The sequence below is a fragment of the Carassius gibelio genome, chromosome A5 (assembly GCF_023724105.1).
Source record: "Carassius gibelio isolate Cgi1373 ecotype wild population from Czech Republic chromosome A5, carGib1.2-hapl.c, whole genome shotgun sequence".
Taxonomy (NCBI): Eukaryota; Metazoa; Chordata; class Actinopteri; order Cypriniformes; family Cyprinidae; genus Carassius; species Carassius gibelio.
Window position 1 is genome coordinate 26,274,942 of NC_068375.1, and position 17,893 is coordinate 26,292,834.

General features: G+C 37.1%; 1 protein-coding gene across 2 annotated transcripts in view; it reads left to right on the top strand.

Annotated features, from left to right (window-relative positions):
- Nucleotides 1-17,893, top strand: part of LOC128007472 (protein FAM102A-like) — a 37,878-nt gene that overhangs the window by 16,235 nt on the left and 3,750 nt on the right. The window contains exons 3-9 of one of the 2 annotated variants that reach the window (XM_052592811.1): nt 10,455-10,575; nt 11,322-11,351; nt 15,076-15,192; nt 15,693-15,739; nt 16,662-16,816; nt 17,014-17,154; nt 17,654-17,855. In XM_052592811.1, the coding sequence (XP_052448771.1) occupies nt 10,455-10,575; nt 11,322-11,351; nt 15,076-15,192; nt 15,693-15,739; nt 16,662-16,816; nt 17,014-17,154; nt 17,654-17,855 (813 nt within the window). The remainder of the gene's footprint in view (nt 1-10,454; nt 10,576-11,321; nt 11,352-15,075; nt 15,193-15,692; nt 15,740-16,661; nt 16,817-17,013; nt 17,155-17,653; nt 17,856-17,893) is intronic. The other variant, XM_052592812.1, reaches the window with a different exon arrangement.

A 17,893-nucleotide genomic window follows, 5' to 3' on the forward strand; every position in this document is an offset into this window, starting at 1 on the left:
TTCTGTATGACTCATATTTTCATTCCTCTCTCCAACTTGAATCCCTCCTTCATCATTCCTGTTCTCCCCGATCCAGATGAGGAATGTGATCTGTTACAGATTTTACACAGATGTGAATGATGAGTGTGAATGTTCTTTGCATTCAGTTAAATGGGACATATCATGGAAAGAAGGATTATTCTGGCTGTTTTATATAGATAAAAAAAGTGATAAATGTACACTATTAAACTTTTAGAACTCCCTGCTAAGTCACTTCGATGATTCATTGAAAATTAAAGCCTAATTACGAAATCTTCATGACAATCATGAACTCCGTATAATTTTTTAACCTTGGAAAAAATTTGAGATAGAAGGAAAAGTTGCATTTCAGTGCTTGTGTGTTTGCTCCGAAATTGTTTGCATTCTTCAAGAAGCGATAAAATTGTTTGCTCGTTGTTGTTTGTTTTACTGTTTTTTGTTGTTGTTTGTTTTTTTTTTCTAGATCCTTTGCTTTTGATCTCAAACATTTGCATTGCCTTAAGAAACTGCGTTTGTACACAAAAGTTTTGTGTTTCTCTGAGAAACGTTGTGTTGTCTTAAACAACTTTTGTTTAAGCATTTCTACTTTGCGTTTGTTTGCAAAATTTTTGTTTTCCTTAAAACTCCTTTGTGTCCAATTGCTAAGATTTTATGTTCCTCTGGAATTTTGCGTTTGCTCGCAAAAGTTTTGCGTTCCTCCATTTGCCAAAGTTTTCTGTTCTTTGGAGATACTTTTCATCTGCTTCAAAGAATGCTAATTTTTGTTTTATTTTTTTATTTTTTTTATCATGTCCCTTTGGGGACTGTTAGCATATCAACATTTATTTATTATTCAGAAATGTATTTCTTATTGCAAAGAGATAATCTAGTCTTGTCACTATTACTGGAAAACAGCCTATGTAATTCTAGTGGTCAGAGAGGGTGGGAAAACAAAATACTTACTGATTTTTGCTGCTGAAAATTTTGACTCATTTTATAATTGGACTCCAGGGAAACACAAAATGCTGAAACTGTAGATGGCTCATTTTACCACTCTGTTATGAAAGCAAAAACTTCTAGAGTTTACTGAATAAGGATGCACAAAACTAAGGTTTCAAAACTGACATACCAGAATGACTAATCAACCAATCCTCCTTTGGGAGCCCTATGTAGGACTAATTGTTGGGTTTCAGGTTCACCTAACCCAAATCAGATGTATTTCTTACGGGGTTTCTTTGCACATGATGTGTTCAAACACAACTAAACAGGGACCACAGGGGTTCAAAAGTTTGTGTGTTAAAAATGCAAACCTTGTGGTACAAGAGCCTGTAATAGCTGCAAGGTTTTATTTACATTTTGTTTACATTCACATGCTCTTCACATGCATGTGTCTTTGACTTCCTCTGTCTTGTCTCCTCATGTCATCAGAGCTTGTTTGCACCTGTCAGCATGCTTTGAATTTTTTTTACAAGTTTGACATGCAAGAGAGGCTGAGTTTCTGTTTGCTTTCAGTTGAATGTCTTTCACTGGCACACACACGAGAGAGCTTTAGTATAATGAGCTATCCCTCATGAGCAACAGGTGAGTTGTTTGACAGAGGAACCAGAAGTCCAGGTTATGTAAGACTGGCTCTTCCTGCAGTGCACACCCGTGGGATGGGCCTTATGTAACAGTGGAGACTAACTGGACATTTACTGCATGTTAGAGAGAGGGAGCAGCAAAGCAAACAAGGATAAAACTGAATGGAGATGTAGGCGATTTCATTAAATCACTTTATCTTGAAGAATTGGTTTCCTGTTTTACAGTAACCAGCCAGTCAGCTGCTGTTTGCACCATTGTTTTCTCAAGCAAAAGTGGTTGCAAAAAGTCTTACTGGAGCTGCTTTTTTTGTATGTGTGTGTGTGTGTAATATGAGCCTGACTGTTTTTTTTTTCCTTTGTTTTTTGCGTCTAAAGAGTGTGATTTATTTTAGCCAGTGTATTAGCTCGTGCTAATTCCTAGTTCAGTCAGGACCACTTTTGAAAATAATACATTTATTGGCAATTCTTGAATTTGGTGAATGCTTAGGCTTTAAGGGGTTCATCTACCAAACAAGACCGTTTAAGATACATCCTTAAGTCATAAATCCCCCAACCTGGCAATAACCAGTCATAATAGTTCTAAAGAACATGATTTGAATGTAGTAAATATGGTTGGTGATTAGAGTAGGTGGCTCTATGTGTTCTCAGTGACTTTAATGTAATGCTGTGCAACAACTAAGATGTTCAGTGTTGTTTCTAGGCCATTGAGTCTGTTTGAATAAATCTGTCTGTTTATGTATTTATCATACCCCACTGGGAAATTCCTGCCACTCTAAAAGAGCATCTTCTCATCTGCACAATTTGAGTTATCATTCAAGCAAGTTAATTGGCACACATTTAATAACACATTTTTACTTCAAACTCGCTCCATAACGTCACTCTAGTGTTTGAAATTTTTGTTTAGTTTGAACTTCCTTATGTGATCTGATGTGGGTTCTTACCATATAATCGTTATTTCATAGTACTTATAAAGTTTATCTCTATTACCATTGCATTATAAATAGACTTACTTATATTGTTGCGGTTGTGTTTTTGTTGTCTTCATGTTCGGTATCTGATTAGACCGTTAGCATCTCGCTCAAAAATGAGCAGAGTTTCTATATATATATATATATATATATATATATATATATATATATATATATATATATTATTTTTTTTATTTTTTTTGTGAGATGCTAACCGTCTAATGAGATGCAATGATCTCTGCTAAGCTAAGCTAAAAGTGCTACTGCCAGACCCGGAGATCGGCTGAATGAATTTGAAAACAGTAAAACTCAACTGTTTAAGTTGGAAAAGTTATACATTGCAGTAAAGTTTTTGGGGAAACACTGTCCCTAACACCAAATTTGAGCAATAGTTATGTCAAAAATTTTAATTTCCATTGGTAGCCAGCATTAAAATCCTCATCGGTTTTTAGAAAACCCATAGAAAGTGGTAGACCAAGTAACCACAAGTGTTTAACTTAAAGGGTCAGCAGCTAAACAAAAGCCGTGATACCAGATCTTTACCACCACATTAAACACCAATGATGATTCACATTCTCATAACAAGAGAAACCTAATCATTGATTTGATATTGAGATGTGAGGCCAGAGAGGACCCATCATTGTTTAATAACCTCCTATTTGGTCTATGAGGTTTTACAATTTAATGAGCTTGCTATCATTTGATACAGTTATGACTGATGAGTGACACGTCTCATGATATTATAGCAGTCATCAACCATGATATGAAGTCCGTTGTTAATCTTTATACCACAGTCTCACATGACATGGGAATTGGGAAGATCAATCATATAGTAGAACCTTTTATCCACATTTACTTGTGTCAACTGTCCCCTTGGAGCATCCCAGGGTTCGTTGCCTTCCTCAAGAGCACAGCAGTAATAGCTCATGAGTCACCTCTCATGTGATTCAAACCTACTTGTTGTGATGTTTAACCACTATGTCACACCAAAGTTTTCCAAGTTTTTCTTTTTGGTTTATTTACTTATTTTCAAAGTAGTGAATAAAAAGAAATTGCTTCGTACAGGAAAAGTACTTACTTTGTCTCTTAAATATGAAAGAATTGGAGTTTTATCGGCTTTGTTCATGTCACAGATATCATTAAGTTGTTATAGTAAAGTTAGATGTTTTCATTGCAGCACAAGTGATTTAGGAGGCATTTATTGCTTGCCAGGTTGTTCAGACAACAGATTATCTCTCGCATGCAATGTGTGGTCAGTGACAACAGCTTTGTAGTAGCTTTTTTTCAGAAGGGTGTGAGTTTAATGGATTCATTACCTCCAGTCTTCATTTGTTTTGTGAATCAAGGTTGTTCTGAGTCACCCTGAGTGCATATCATCTGAGAATATGTAGGACACCACTTTAACAGTGAATATTTTGTGTATTTTGGCTTCATGTGAATATGAGTTTACTACCATTGAGTCATTCAACCGAGTGGTTGATTGTTATGTCTTTTAGAAACTTTAGTTTGTACACAGCAGTTTTAGAATTCAAGTTTGAGTTATGACTGTGTGTAATTAGTCTTTTCTGGGAATAATAACCACCGACTTTGCTACATATTAATGTAAAACAGCTTTTATAAAAACCCATTAAGACTTTCTGTGGAAGCCCATGCCCTTCTGCATTTCCTTACAACCTAATGTGATGAGTGAATAACCCTATAGGTTTGTTTAGTCATGCTGTGCCACAGGGGTTTTGTGGACTGCTATTTGGACTTGAAGGAACAGAACTTAAAATAAAATGTCAAGAAGGTTGTTATGTATTCAGCGAATCTATATGAACCCTTTGAGATTCACCGTACTATTTTTTAATTTTTTTACAAAGGTCATGTTTGATTATTCTGTTCTCCTCTAATCTTCATACCACCATAGTACCCTATGATATCTTTATTTTTCCCAAATTCCAATTTTTTTTTTTTCAAATTCCATATTTCCCGTATACATTTTTCTGCATTCCGTTTTATTCCATTAAAAAATTTTCTCGACTCCTTTTTAATGGTTAAATCAAATTATATTAATCAAAAAGCATGTCTAATTCATTAAAATCATAAAACTTAAAATTTTCACATCAATTTATTAAAAGTTTTACAAAAATTACATTTAGGGCCCTATGAAATGTTTTTTTTCCCTTCACCATATGTTTCAGTGTTACCTAATTCTGTATTTTTAGCATGTTTAATTATTTACTAATTATTTCACTTTGGATGGTATAATATCACGCGCTTCCATATGTGTGTAATAAGCGGCTTCTGCTCCATTCATTAACAGAGACACGCAGAACATGCAGGATTCATATTTAAACTTTTCCAGCTTAATATTTACAGTTATTAATCCATATCACGATGTGATTTAATTGTAATGCCCTACCTATTGAATAATTTATTCAAAATTTGACAAATACGGTGACATTCTGCGTTAAGGTTGATATACTACTTCGTAGACTATGCATAAACGAACTCCTTTACGCCGTAGCCTGACTTGCATCTCTCCAAAAATCAAACAGCGCTTCAATTCTACGCATACAGCAAGCGCTGTGATTGGTCTGCTAGAATCCCTCCCTCCTCTTGAGTTTTGTGTTTTGTGTTTTTATACAGTCTATGGTATTTAAGTGCACTAAATAAATAATAAAACAAAGCAAAGAACAAGTGCACGACAAACAATGTTGATCTGCCATGGTACAAGTCCTTGTGGAGATGGAAAGAATGTAATCATCTCCGTTGTTGTCTCCTTTTGTAGTTTTAAATTCTAATTTAAAGATTTGATACTTATCACGGCTATAATGCTTCTCTGACGAGCTGCTTCTTCTTCGGCTTTTGTCGTGGTCTGCAGGTTACACCAGTAACATGCCCGTGGACAGTGCAGATTAGCGGTTTGCATGTGTACTGTATGTCGACGTGGACAACTACGCAGAACTATAAATGAAAACTGACAGATAGCCTACGCATAAAGACTACAGCGTAGGTCTGACACAGAAGTATAAGTCAGACTTTAAACTATAAATTCTGTTGTTATGACTTGATTCCATGATTCCGTCTACGTTTTCTGCATCACGTAAATCATAGGGCCCTAATACCAACGGGAAGTCTTGATTTGATCTTTATGATTCATCCTCCATCTGTGAGCTGACAGGTGCTTGAGTGTTTCAAAAGAACTTGTGAATGTCTGATGTTGCTTCGAGAACAGGAAGGAAACATTTTCTCACTCCAGTTAACAAAGCAATGGGATGTTCTTCAGACTCTGGAAGAACTGCAAGCCAGGGGCTGTAGCTCCAGACGTGTGTGTGTCATGTGGAGTAAGTTTGGAAGTCTTCCTCAGCTTTAACTGTGTATTATGAACCTGAGTAGTTTTGGTTGACAATTAGCTTTGAAATGGAAATTATTTTTTAGTTTGCTAAATAACTGTTTAGCCTGGGATGCTAAGTCTTATCTTTGTTATCAGTCATATCTAGTTCAGTCAAACGTGACCTGTAGCCCATCAGCAGTTTGTGTGTGTGTGGTACTAGTGGAGGGCCAGTCTGTTCAGGGTCACTCTCGGGTAATGCATGTGCTGTTATCCGTACTCATTTTCCCTGGCAGGCCAGCGGATATCAGGGACAGATGCCTTGGCAATATGCCCAGGGTAAATAAAGGACAGGAGGAGGCCATCAAATCTGCCTCCAGACACCATACAATATGAAGGCTAACAGTGTGGAAACAAGCGGGTAATATCTAGTGAGACAGATACAACATCACTTGGTTTTGTGATTGCAGTCTCTATATTAGGGGCCGGATAATGTTCCTAAAGAATTGTCACTTGTGTCTGGATATAAAAATGACTTTGAATTTCATAATGACCCCGGGAGAGATGTAAAAATTGGCGGGGAACATGCCCTACCTTAGAACATTTAGTACTAAATTGTACGATATTTAGAGATCTTTGTGTTTGCATGTATAGTATGATTATGTGTGATCCAGTATATTATAGTTAGGGCTGTAGTACTCGAGTCCGGTCTTGGACTCGAGTCCGGACTCGAGACATTTTTCTGTCGTCTCGGACTTGTCTCGGACTCGTTGCATTTGCACTCGGACTTGGCCATTGGACTCGCCAAGTCTTCTAGTTGGTCTCGACCGAGTTCAGCAAAAAAAAAAAAAAAAAAAAAATGTATCCTTCAAAACAAAACCACATTTGCATGATGTCGCGACTGAAAACATGTGGAAAACGCTAGGCGCGCCGCTCTCCTTATTTCCAAAGCACTCTGTAATCAGCGCTTGCGCTCCAGTGGCGTCTGCTGTTGCTGGGCAACCATGACCCGCTCTCCATGAAGATGAAGTTTCAGCAAATAATAAATGGATTTCCAGCTCTGATAATAGATTCATTTAAAAAATGTCTATCCTTGATCATCTGTTTCTCCATCTCAGCTTTCAGTATTGTTCCGGGAAAGGATGTGCATGACCAGTGGTGCACTTGCTGCGACCTGAAAAGTTTATATGTTTCTAATTTAATTTTCTATGTTAGATTGTGTTTTATTTACGTCTACACCTAGATCGCCTCAAACGTCCCCTTTACAATAATGAAATACTAATTGTTGTACAGTATAGGGGTTGCAAGACTTCTGATTTCTACTAGCCGATTTTTTTATTAAAAAAATGCTTGAGTTACTCGGCTACACGTGGTTCATGCTATTGCAAATGAAAACACTAAATCTTTTTTTTTAATTGATAAACGCTTATTAATGTATAGCCTTATGCAACAGTTACATATATAAATTTTAAAAACTTTATAATTATGACATTACATATTTAAATTGTCATGTAACAGCCAGTATTTGTATCTGTAACAATCACAAAATTTTTCCTGTCTGCATTCGGATACAACATCGTACAGTTACTTGATAAGACTGTTATGACTTTTTATATTTTTTTCGTAGTTATCACTGAACAAGTATGTCGTGTTAAACTAAAATAATTATTAATTTCTAAAATAATATTTATCATGCAAGCAGAGAGATGTCATGACAAATGTTTAGTGATCATTTGAACACGACTGAATCCATTCAATGCGCACATTTTCAGTACGCAGAACACTTTAAGCGATACTATAATGTTTAGTGAACTTCACTAAACAAATGTGTGTGTGCCGCGCAAACCAGCAAAAGGTAAAGATGCAAACATGTAGGACAAGTAGACAATGTATCCGTATCTAAGCTGATTATTAGCCTACTCCTGAGAGAGAACTTTGGAGAGTTTGGTTTTTGAGAGACTGAGACGCGCAGCGCTGCTGTTTGATTGGTGAGCGCGCTGTGCTTATTCCATTCATTCGAATCATACCATAGCCTAAGCTTTAAATCATTGCCTTTTAAATATATACAAATACTATAACGTGTATGATGTAGCCTATTATTATAGGTAAAATTACTCATGCAACGCTCTGATTTCTGAGAGATGCGCATGCAGAGAGGCGACAACAATGCGGTGTTTGATTTGCGCTCTTTTCACTCATAAAGTTTACATTCATTCACTTCTGGCGCTGATGCCCTGGCTCACCTGTTATCTAGCAAACACCAGACTGTGTCAGCTTCAGCCGAGTATTCAGGCAGAATTATTCCTTGTGCGTTATTCGTTTTTTAAGCCATTATCCTTGCCATTCCGAATAAGGAATTCGGCTTCAGGCACAACCCTAATTATTACATTACATATTTTATTTTTACATGCAACATAGATAAGGCCATATAGTAACAGCTCCACGCAATATTGTAATTCTGAAATTCATGTCGTACTTGCAAACACTTTGTGTGAATTATGCTTAATGCATGCTGGAGTAGTTGATTGTTTCCGACAGCGCAGAGTAGTCTATGCAAGCACTAAGTACAGTGTGACAAAAATGTCGCTGTATTTATGTGCGCATGCCCAGTAGAGCCAAACGTATCCCTTCCTTGCTGTGCGCATTTGTCATATCCCGAGCTTTGCGTGTGTCTGTGCACTGTGTCGCTGTGCGTGTGCGTGTGTCTGGGCATCAGTCATTTTAATTTTTGACCACAGACATAATGTCAGCAAAAGCAGCATTATTAAGTAAATAAAATGAAAATAAAGTACATAAAAATAATTTGTCCTTACAGCTCCGAACTCTGTTCTAGAGGGCCAGTGTCCTTTATAGTTTAGCTCCCAGGATCGGACTGGGGGTAAAACCAGTACTGATTACCAGGGCCCCAAAGGAAGAGAGGGCCCTTGAAAAGTAGGAATCTGAAATATATTTTATTTTACCTGGATATTTTCATGGGTGGGGGGCATGGGCTCCCATCAGGACTGCCTATGCATAGGGCCCAGGATCTTGTGTAACGCCCCTGTTAACTTTAACCCTAATTATACACACTTGAACCATCTAATCAAGCTCTTACTAGACACATTAATCTTCCAGGTGTGTTAAGGCCAGTTGGAGATAAACTTTTCAGGACATTGGCCCTCCAGGATGTAGTTTGGAGACCCCTGTCCTACAGAGTTTTCACATGCTTTTTGATCATCACAAATAATAATGTACAATTATTTTCTTAGAATAGGAGATATGCTTTCTCTCGCATCACAAACATTATCAGTAGTTAAGTATGTGGTCTTGAAGAGGACCCTTTTTTCTCTCATTTGGACTCGGACTTGACTTGGACTCGAAACTTTTGGACTCGGTCTTGACTCGGTCTCGACTAGTCCTGGACTTGGACTTGACTTGGACTCGACAAAGCTGGACTTGACTACAGCTCTAGTATATAAGAAAAAAATAAATTTAACTGGTATAGCACAAAAGTGAAAATCATAAAAAGGACCCTATCACTTTAAAAAAAAAAAAACACTGATAAAGGTACAAAAGGTTGATCTTCTCATTTTTGTAGAATATATGAAATATGTCTAATATACATTTTAATTATGTAATAATAATTTACAGATTTATGTAAAACTTAATACTAAAAATAGTTGATAGTCTGGTCAAAATTGACCCAGGACACACACACGAAATAACAATAGAAGGATTAATGTATCTATGCATTTTGACAGTTTTGTTTCTGTGAATTATATAAAGGCATATATATTTTTAAGGGCTGACAACAGGCTATAGAATGATTCTACTCAGTTAAGCTGTGTTTAACTGAATGATGACAATTTTGATATTACATTTAATATTAAATAATAATATCTCCAATAAATAAAATACAGCAAGAACACATCACTGGCCTTAAGCTTTTCACTTCAAAATTAACACAATATTTCTTACTGTATAAACTGAAATTAATCTTTTTAAGTGAACTAACAAATAGATATAAGTTTTACCATCCATCAAGAGTTTATGAATGTGGTTGGGGATGTAAGAGAGCGGTGCAGTGCTAAAGTGCTGTAGGAATGAAGGATGATGAAAAGGAACATAACAGAAAGCGAAGGGAGAACATATTGACCCACTTTCATCAAAGAGGTCTGCAGAGATGAAAGAATGAGAATGGTTCCTTTGGCATTTCGTACTGTACAGTCTCTTTTACATCTTCTGCTGCCACTGTCTAGCTTCATTTGTGCCTGAAAGCTCAGCTGTGTTCCAGTCTGTTTCTTAATGTTCTCATTTCCTGTGCACAGTTCTGTTGTTTCACAAAGATGGACTGTTGTGGTGAAGAGCGATTAGTCCCAGTGAATAGACTGCACAAAAGTGTTCAGCATCTCTGGCCAGACTTTCTCACTGATATGCAACCCTGTGAACATCTATCATCCTAAATGATGATATTGGCCATTTGTTAATCAACACAGAGTTCATTCATTCTTTTGTTTGTTTTGTCTGTGGTCTCCTCAGTAATGTTTCACTGGCCGCCTCATAAAGATTTGTAATAATGCTGATAACTTCTTCTCTCTCTGTTTCTCTCCACAGACAGGAGGTTCAGGAGAACTGTGTTCGCTGGCGGAAAAAGTTCTCCTTTGTGTGTAAGATGAGTGCCATTCCTGCCACTGGGGTCTTGGACCCCTGCATTTGCCGAGTGTCTGTGCGTAAGGTTAGTCTTACTCACTCACACGCACATAGATTTCATCTTAATCTCAACAACACAACCATTATAATATATCGAAGAGCTCTTTTCAGACCTGCAAAAATAAAATGAATAGCTTGTTTTAATCTGAAGTGACAAATAATATTTTCAAAGCATTTTTAAAGGGTGTAACTATGGACACCTTTGCCCCGTCTATGCCTTCTATGTCTTGCTATAGTTAACTTCAGAACTATTTGATGTATTATAAATATACAAAGTTAAATAACATTTTCACACTTCTTGCACAAAAATTGAAGACACACAATAAAAATATTGTGTTACCTTGATATTTTTTCATTTTCACATCAGTTGGGTTGTATTGTATTCACTGACACTGACACTTTCACTGAGTCTAGGAAAAGGGTAAAACAATAGGATTGAACAAAGACAATAAAGATTAACTGTTGGATTTAGTTTCCAAACTATTTGAATATAACCTTCTTAGAATTTAAATCTGTTATTTTAAATAAAAATGAAAATGCCCCTGTGACATAAAAGTGCCCATGGTTGAAAAAACACCCTTATCCATCTTAACGGTCAGATTATGGAGGTATGGAGTTCATGTTTGGTTTACTCCATACAGGATATCTGCCGTCTCATGATTTCCTTTACTCATTACCCTTTACTTCTTTTGCTACGTAGCATCACCACAACAACAGAAAACATTGCATAACAATTAATCTTTCTCTCTCTCTCTCTCTTTTTCCCTGCAGGAACTTAAAGGTGGAAAGGCTTTTTCAAAGGTAAGAGCTCATCCCCTTATCCCTTTCTTCATGGAGTGGGTGATATAGCCTCAAAATTATATCACAATATTTCAAGAATATTTGCAATAACAATATTTATGATCAATATATGAAAAAAATCCCAAAGAACATGGAACAACATTTTATTGGAGGTTGCAGATGGCAGGCAGCAGCATTAATTAGTGCAAACAAAATGAAAGACATTTTCAATCTTTTTCCTATGAGCTACTGTCATCGACTACAGACTACCTAATTTGAAGTGTAAATCTATTGTCATAAGGTGGCAGCCACAGCTGTGTGTTTGACTTGAAGCAGGCCAAGCGGTGTACAGGGCCACAGCTGAGATTTGGTGTGGATCCGGGGCAGGTTTTAGTGGTGGGCCCTGTTTGAAATGGTGTAAATAGCACAAATAAACAAATTAAACAATGTTTAAGATTTTTCCACGTTTGTAGGTGTCTAGGTACAGAAAATGAATAATCAAATGTAAATAGCATTGCATGGGTTTTACTGTGTACATTAAATATAGATTAATTCTTTTTAAAATTACAAAGTAATTCAGTAAAGAGCAGTGAGTGTTTTTCTCCTATTTAATTTCTTGGATTAACATTAAGGACACTGACAGCAGCTAGTAAATTAACACTCGTCATGCAAACTCTTAGTTGAGTTTTTCCACGTCTTCTGTTTAAATGTTTTAAACTATTTTGAATGTTTAAATTGTCAAGGCTTTGAACACTTCAATTGATAAGCTTTCATGACGAGGTGCAGGCCGTCTTTTTACGGTAGCCTCAGGCAGTCGGTTGAAATCACCGGTTCCCTCCCCTCTCTTTCCGCCGCTTTACTAAAGATATGCTCCTCCCCTATTTTTGAAGGCAATAGTCTGCGCTCGAATATAGGGGCTCTAGAACCCCTCTTGCGATACTTTGTTGTTATACACCGATCAGTCAGTGCAGCACTTCTTCAAGTCGAACACACCTATTGGGTTTGTGGTGTTGTTGTTGAGGGCGCTAGGGAAATAGATATATTCACCATATGTCATTGCGTCTCTGTGACACTTTTTGATCATGTAAAAATTTATACCGGTATTATCTTGGATGGTATGATATAGCACATTTTCTTCCTCACGTACTGTCTCTATTACACATTTTTTCTCACGCTCTGTTATTGCAAAAGGTCTGTTTTTTTCCCCTTGGGGCATTATATGATTACAAACACAAATGTCTTGTGAGTCACATGCTGATACTCAAGTATTCATACTGTACTACATGACACGCAGGGCACCACATGTGCAGGAAGTACTGCATAAATAAAAAGGGTGTAATGCAGTGGGAGGTTAGAGTTAGGGATTCAGTCATCTGGTCTGGGCCTGTTGTAGACATGTGTTTCCACACCTTGAGAATCTCTAAATCAAAACCATTGCTTGTACCACCCAACGTTAATTGTACAGTAAATTCAAGCAATACCTGATAAAAGACAAAAAGCTGAACACATATTTTCGGTAATACAGGAAAGCCTGACACAGGCCATCGATCCCCTCATATACAGTAGCTGAAGACTAGAGTAATGGCTGCTGAAAATTTATTTATTTAAATTAATTTTTATTGTGAAATGTGTAATATTTCACTAGTATGCATATATATGTGTGTGTGTGTGTGTGAATAAGTATGACACTCATAGGTGCCAATCAGACAGAGAATGTTTTTTTTTTCAAAGAGGCACATTTTAAAAATAGTTTTCTATTGGTAGTGACTAGTGAGTGTCTTGCACACCGTTTATAGGCAGATTATAGGCGTTTTAGTCGCCTGCTGTGCCTCGCGTTTTTGTAGGAATTCTGTTTGTTCCTGAAGTTGAAAAAAAAAAACTCTATGCAGAAAAGCGCCCGACTTCATTCGTGTTTTGTTTTTTTCTTCAATTGTCCAATCGAATTAATGGAGAGGCATGCCTTTTACGGTTTATGGTTGCTTGGAACATCCGGACACTGCTATGATGGTCGTGGGTTATCTGGAGCTGTATTTATTCTGTTAAGTTTCTGCTAATTTGACAGTTTACTTAACAGCAAACCAAAGATTCTAGAGCGCTCAAGCTATAATCTTTGATTAGACTGACAGGACAGCTGATTCGTTGGTTTCCTAGCTTCATAAAAAAATTGCAGCACACTGCTCTTTTCTAAATTAAAACAAAAAAGAGTGCGGTGCAGTGTGGTGCACCTCGCGTTTTCATCCCCATGATTGTGATGCTGCTGGTTCAGGTCATCATGGTTGTGTTTGTAATGAGTTACAGGAGGATGTTTTGTTTGGGAGTGTACATCTATGTCCTTTTCTCTTCATTTACTGATCCCTTACGTCCTGAACGGGAGCACCGTGTCAGAACTGTGTGCTGGCGCAGCAGGAGCAGGGAACGAGGGAGGTCAAATCTATGGACTGTAACCAGGAAGAAGTGAGAAACGCAGGAAGAAGTGGGTGCATGTGACGGAATTAAAGGGAGCCTTTGCTGTTGCAAATATTTGAATGCTACAGTACATTGACAGTAATCTTATCAGTTAATACGACGTGTCACAGAGGAAATGGTTTGTGCTAAAGGCAACAGTGGAAAAACAAATATAGATAAGGAAGGCCACAGACGCATGCACAGATCTGTGAGAAGATGTGAAAATAACCTAATGTTTCAGTCTGTCCTTTATTGTCTCTTTTTCAGGCAGGTGTATAGTTTTCAGGTTAAAGAACAGAGACTTAACTGTAGAGCCAGCATCCCACTCTACAGCACTAAATACTGCACTAAATGATTTAAAATGAGCAAACTATTGGTCATTTAGCTTATTAGAAACTAACAGAGTAGCAAGAAGAATAGGCTTGCCCTAACTTTTTAGATTTTACATGAGAAATGTAAATATAGAAGCATTTGTATTCCTCCAGAGGTTTATTTGATGACATGCATGTGAATCATTACTTGCATTAATCCATGGAAATTAATAAATGTTTTTTAAAGGATAATATATGAAGGTATTGTATTCTTATGGGTACACAAAAATGTCTTAAAATTAAAAAATATTTTTCAAAAATATTTATGGTGGGTTCTTCGTTCTCTCACTGAGGTGAGATAAAACATATTATTCTGTGTGTGTCTGTGCATTTGTCCCTTTATCTCTCTTTGTAATATCACACATCAATGATTTTTAAAGGAAAGCTGGTCACGTGCATTAGTGCTGGCTGTACAGGGTATTCATCCAATAAAGGAAATGGAAAGAATTATATCAGCTACCTTTATATCATCAACCAAGGCTAATTTAAATTTTGGAGCAAGCACACTGCTGAGAAAGAAGAGTGAGAGAGGAAGATTTTAGATAAATGTATGAGAAAAGCACCAAGAATGCTCACTGGTATGAGGTTTCATGCATGACTGACTGCCAACTTCACACGCCTGTCGTTATATAAGAGTTAACCCTTACTTTTCCTTTTCCCTAGACTAGCTTTCCTGATTCTATAGCTTGACAGACTTCTGTTTTTATATTTCTCTTCTTTTTTTATTTACCTTGAATAAATAAGACTAGATGTAAAAAAAAAAGATAAAAAAGAAAAAAAATAATGAAAATAAAGATTGTTTTCAAGACTTATTCCTGGTGTCTTGCTCATAAAGCTAGAGAAATCAATCAAAAACCTGTTGGGAAGAGTTTCGAGCTATAAATTTTTGTATGTCTGACTGATGATAAAGTCTTTTTTTTAATCTCCAGCTGGGCTTTGCTGACCTCAACTTGGCGGAGTTTGCTGGTTCAGGCTCCACTGTTCGCTGCTGTATACTAGAGGGCTACGACACCAAGAACACTCGGCAGGACAACTCCATTCTCAAGGTGAGTGTGTCCCTGTGTAAATGCTTGTGCATATAGAGGTAGGTCCTGTCCATTTCTCAATATTATTTTTGGACTGACAGTACACATGTCCGTTTTGATCGGCATCGGTCAGTCCAATCAAAAGCTGAAACACTGTCTTTTTCATCTGTAAAGGCCAGTAACCTATTTCTCTGCATTAATCCTAGCACCTTCTATTAGACTATTTGTCATGTAGAGTTTGTACACTGTGTGGGTGACATGTGACTGGTCAAACCCTCTCATCAACACACAGTCAGTCCCTGTAATGACTGACTGACTCACTGTCTTGTAGACATACCAGGAGGAAAAATGTGAAGGGAAAAAGAACAGACAACATTTAATCATAGATATTTTAGTCATTTTGAATCATTTTAATATAGATTTCATGTGTAGGTTCCCACAAGCAGTTGCATTATGTTATGAGACAGATTTGGTTTCATATTTCACCTTTTATTTTGTAATATTTTCATGTTTCTTCCCAGGTTACTATTGGTATGACCCTTCTCTCTGGAGATCCCTGCTTTAAAACGTGAGTGTGTCACTGAATTTAATATTTCTTAAAGGAGTCATCAGATGCCCATTTTCCACAGTTTGGTATGATTTAGGGGCTTCATGAAATGTCTGCAAAATACTTTGGTTCAAATTTCTCATTGGTCATGTAAACCAACCCCCTTTTTACCTTGTGGAAAACAGCTCTGTTCACAGCGACCCGTTTCGGTGCACGTCTCTTTAAATGATAATGAACTACTGCACCTTACCATCAAAAACAAAACGAATCCATTGTGTCCTCAGTGGCTCATATCAAGACAACTCTTATGTTTACTTTTACATCCAACTACAAAACACCAGCATTGCTTATGAGACATTGTTGTCGCTACAGCTGCTCAAGTGCAGAGACAGCATACAACTGGCTGAAGGGAGAAATATGCCAATTATTTATATGCAAACACCATGTAAAAGTGAATTTTGCATCTGACGTCCCCTTTAAAAAATTTTTAATGGTTTTCCACTAGGGCCCCTCAGCAAATGTGGCCTCAAAATGTTTTAAAATAAGAAAAAACAAGATTAGAAATAAGCTAAAACAACTAAATATAATTTATTTTCCAGCCCCTCAACACCTAATTTTTTCTTTGAAGAACCAGAAATTTTAAATGGGCGACAATATCATGGACATTCTTTGTGAAAATCAGTGGGATTCAGCTATTCAAAAGTCTAGTCTGGAGTTCTAGTTTCTGTACATTAAAATAAATGTGGTAGTGGACAATGAGGGGCCTTGGCGTAAAGAAAGTGCACTGTGCTTAGAAAATATTGTTTAGTTATCTTGATCCATACTCAGTATAACTCCCCTCTTGTTTATATTTGTAGTCAATGTGTAAGTATAAATTATTGAGAAAACACATCCTCTTATTGCTCCCTGGTGACATATAAACTTGCTTTCTCCACTTCCTCAGGCCAGTGAGCACAGCTAAAAACATTGCCATGGCTGGTCAGGACCCCTCTCTGCAGCTGGACCGCAAGGGAGAGGGCACCGCTCACCACTCTGCACCGTCCCTCGGTGGCAGCACTCGTCGATCAGTCAAGAGCAGACCCTGTGTGAACAACTCTGGTATGACCAACACACCTACAGTAGATCATCTCTGAAATGAGGAAATTTGGAGAATGTTAACAAGTAGATAAATGCTATACACATTTACAGTTGTATTAAAAATGCACTGTATTTTATGATGACTTGGTATATTGTTTTTGTTATATATTTTGGGCTTTCTAAATGAATGGTGCTTAACTGAGGTTGTTTGTTCTCAGGAGGACTTCAGGAGGGATTGGAGGAGAACCTGTCCAGTCCAGATGAAGTGTTTCCCACGGGACACTCTCGCAACTCTAGCTTTGCCAGCCAACAGAGCAAAATCTCAGGTGGGACTCAGGGCACGATCAAAAGAGCATCAGGTACAGATTATAGCTGATTACAGTATAAAAAACAACATCTTCAAACTACACTTCTATCTTAATCATATTTTTTTTCTTAAATCAAATTTACATATAATCATTTAAATTTAAAATTTACAATATAATACAGGAGACAATCAAATATTTAATTTCACTTCAGAAAAGTGGGTGTACTTTTTCATTTGCATACACTACCATTCAATATTACTGTTTTTACTACTTAAATTACTACTTACATGTTATTTTAATTAGAAATATTTTGTAACATTTTATGAATATCTTTACTGTCACTTTGTTCAAATTAATTAGATGCATGCCTGTCTGAACATTCTTTTTTTTTCAAAAACCTTTGAACTGTATTGTATTTATTGATCAAAACTTAAGAAGTTAAAAAGTTTAAAGTGCAAATGAAATTCTTACATCCCATTGAACAATTTAGTTTCTCTTTCACAATACTGCAGATATTAGATACTCACTCTTAGTCTTGTCCTCCACGCAGGCTACAGTACGGAGCACTCTCACTCCTCCAGCCTGACAGATCTGTCCCAGCACCGGCGGAACACCTCCACCAGCAGCAGCAACACATCAGGAGGGACGTCCACAACTATTGAGAGCCCCGTAGAGCCAGAGAAAGAGGTGGTAAAACCAGAGAGACCACCGCGTCCTCCACGACCTGCTCTGCCCCCAAACAGAACCTCAAGGTGCGCAGTCACTGCCAACATCAAGATACTAAATGACT